Consider the following 2,652-nt stretch of genomic DNA (forward strand, 5'->3'; position numbering starts at 1 on the left):
TTGTAGTTTATAGAATTATAGAGAGAGATACGAGAATGCAAAAATAAAGTAAAAATAAAAACATGCAACAGGAAAATACAGTAATATAAGGAGATCAGAATACAAATAGTGATAATATAACTAAAGGTCGTAGTCTAATTTCCTAATGTACTTCATCTAACCGCCAAGCATGGATTTATTGCATGTGATAAACATTATATTCCTGTCCGGTTACTTCTAAAAAAAAAAATATTCCTGTCCGGTTTTTCGATATTCCATCTCGTACAAACAAACAATAATATATAACATCATTTTCACCACATTAAGTCTTCCATGATGTTGGAAAACATGAACTTCACATGCTCTTCAAGGACAGGAAGGCGATGCTTGTCGTTGTAAGTGTACATCATTGGAACCAATCTCGCTGCATTTAGACAAGCTGTTCGGAAAGGTTTAGGAATAGGGGTTGGAGAGAGGCAATGCTTGTTTATTAGCTTCCACTGCTGGGAAACCATATCCATAACATGTTGTCTTCCATCACCTAATGACCAATCTTGTTGCTCTTTAATGTAGTACTCCATGTAAGATCCATCTTTTCCTTCTTGTTCCTCATCCTATGATTCAACAAAATGAAAATATTAATGAGGTATTTGGCAAATAGCTGTTAGCTGATAGTTGGTCGGGGATTGAGTTAGCTGATATAGCTGCGGATTAGGTTAATGGGTTTGACCAGCTTATTGCATTAGTTGGTTGTATAAAGGTATTTGGTAAATTAGTTAATTGATATATCGTATGTGTAACCAAAATTTATTCACCTTTGCAGTTCCTAGGTCATCTAGGAGGCGAAGAATTGCAGCTACTGAAGATATAATGCCCTCAATATCTGTGGTTCCAGTGGACTCACCATAGCCCAAGAGAAAGAAGAGATTGGTGAGGACCATGGGTACTCCTGAGCTTATAATCCCATTTTTTAAGTACTCCTCCGCCTTTGGTGAATCCCCAGAAGCAAACCATTTTGCTTCCGTTAGAAATGCATTGCACAAATTTGCCCACTGTCAACATGGTTATAATTTTTTAGAAAAGGATCCATAATGCAAGGTCAACTTAGTGCATGTATAACAATTGATGGATTATCGTGTACTATATCTTACCGCTTCTTTCAAATAGTCCATAGGACACCAACCAAACTCTTGGTAAACTACGTTGTTGATCTCATGTGTGGTGTCATGAATTACCTTGAGACACATTTTCATGTAACTTGGTAACTTATCGGTTGCGGAAAATTCCCATCTATTCTCCACATCGACAAAAAGAATGGAATATAAAAAGACAAAAGAGTTTGATTAAAAACATGGTTTCGTGAGGACAAGAAACTTGTTATGTGAGAAATGAAAACAAATAATAAAAAAACAAAAATATTGTATTACAAACCTATTGATTACTTCTGTGAAAAGAATAAGTTCATCCAGAGTACCATAAATATCAAAAATGTCATCCACCAAATAAACAAGGGAGATTGGCTTGGTTATCTCTATCCTCTGCTTAGACAAACATGGATCCGTGACCACAGCCATTGACCAAATGTACCATTTCAGTGGTTGATTCCTAGCTAGCTTCAACTCTTCGGATACACCAAGCCCTCTCCACCATCTTACATGCATGACAAAAGTATAAACACTAAATTATTAAAATGTATATAAATGACAAAAAAAAAAAAAAAATTAAAGAGTTATGATAAAGTATTCCACCCACTTGAAAACTTGAAGGATTTCTTCATGGTATATATATTGCATCAAGTTGAAATCCATTATTGCTAAATCAGCTAGGAGCTTCTCCCAATCTTTTTTGAGGTCGTGATTTTTAATGTAGTTCATTGTTGTGAACCGAGCCAAGCTTTTGTGACAGGGATAGTGCATAGCGTTTTGAACCATCAAGCTATGGCGATCATCAAGATGTGACAATTTCTCCGTGAGAAAATGGGTAGTAAATATAGACGCCTCATCTAGGATGTCTTCGTCTTCTATGGACAGATGTGAGGCTTCATGCAAAGCCATGAGTCCCCTTATGTTCTCCGATAATTCATCCTTAAACTTCATATTCTCACCTTTGAAGCTGTTGAACACATCTGTTACATTGTACAGAAGTTAATTAAATATTGAGTTGAGAAAAAATATAAATTGTTGGCCGCAGTTAATTAATTACCTGCAGGGACGTGGAAACCTTGTTGCCTTAACAATCGAAAACGAAGTGAAACTGCGTAAAGCTCATCTTCATTGGTATAAACAAGAGTTTGAGAATCTTGGAATTGTTGCTTCAGACTTTCATGGATTTGATCTTCAAAGTAGTGATCGATACCAAAGCGCTGCATGGTATCAATTAGCACCAGTCCTTTTAAACTGTCTTCTTTAACTTGATCAAACAAGTGACTCATCATTTCCAATTGTTTCTGCTGATATTCCACCTGCAAATAAATTAGTGAATCATAACATAATTTGGACCCACAATAGAATATATTTCTGCAATTTTCTTTTCCATTTTGTACTACATACCATATTTGATTCATGAAACCGTGCAATGGGATGCTGCAAAGTTTTGATATTCTGTAGGTAGTGATGAGGTGCCATGGGACTATGCAAGTGTGGGTGATTTGGATAGGTAAAATAAAAGTTGATG

At 35.9% G+C, this 2,652-nt stretch overlaps 1 protein-coding gene across 1 annotated transcript; it reads right to left on the reverse strand.

Moving 5' to 3' along the window:
* Positions 1 to 262: 262 nt before the first annotated feature.
* Positions 263 to 2,652, reverse strand: LOC109163834 ((3S,6E)-nerolidol synthase 1-like). Its single transcript, XM_019312549.1, has 7 exons — positions 2,529 to 2,652; positions 2,182 to 2,440; positions 1,732 to 2,104; positions 1,411 to 1,629; positions 1,131 to 1,269; positions 795 to 1,031; positions 263 to 593 (listed from the first exon to the last, which is right to left on the reverse strand). The coding sequence occupies exons 1-7, from the start codon at positions 2,601 to 2,603 to the stop codon at positions 294 to 296; spliced, it is 1,602 nt and encodes a 533-aa protein (XP_019168094.1). The 5' UTR covers positions 2,604 to 2,652; the 3' UTR covers positions 263 to 293.

Source organism: Ipomoea nil, unplaced genomic scaffold, assembly GCF_001879475.1.
Source record: "Ipomoea nil cultivar Tokyo-kokei standard unplaced genomic scaffold, Asagao_1.1 scaffold3047, whole genome shotgun sequence".
NCBI classification, from domain to species: domain Eukaryota; kingdom Viridiplantae; phylum Streptophyta; class Magnoliopsida; order Solanales; family Convolvulaceae; genus Ipomoea; species Ipomoea nil.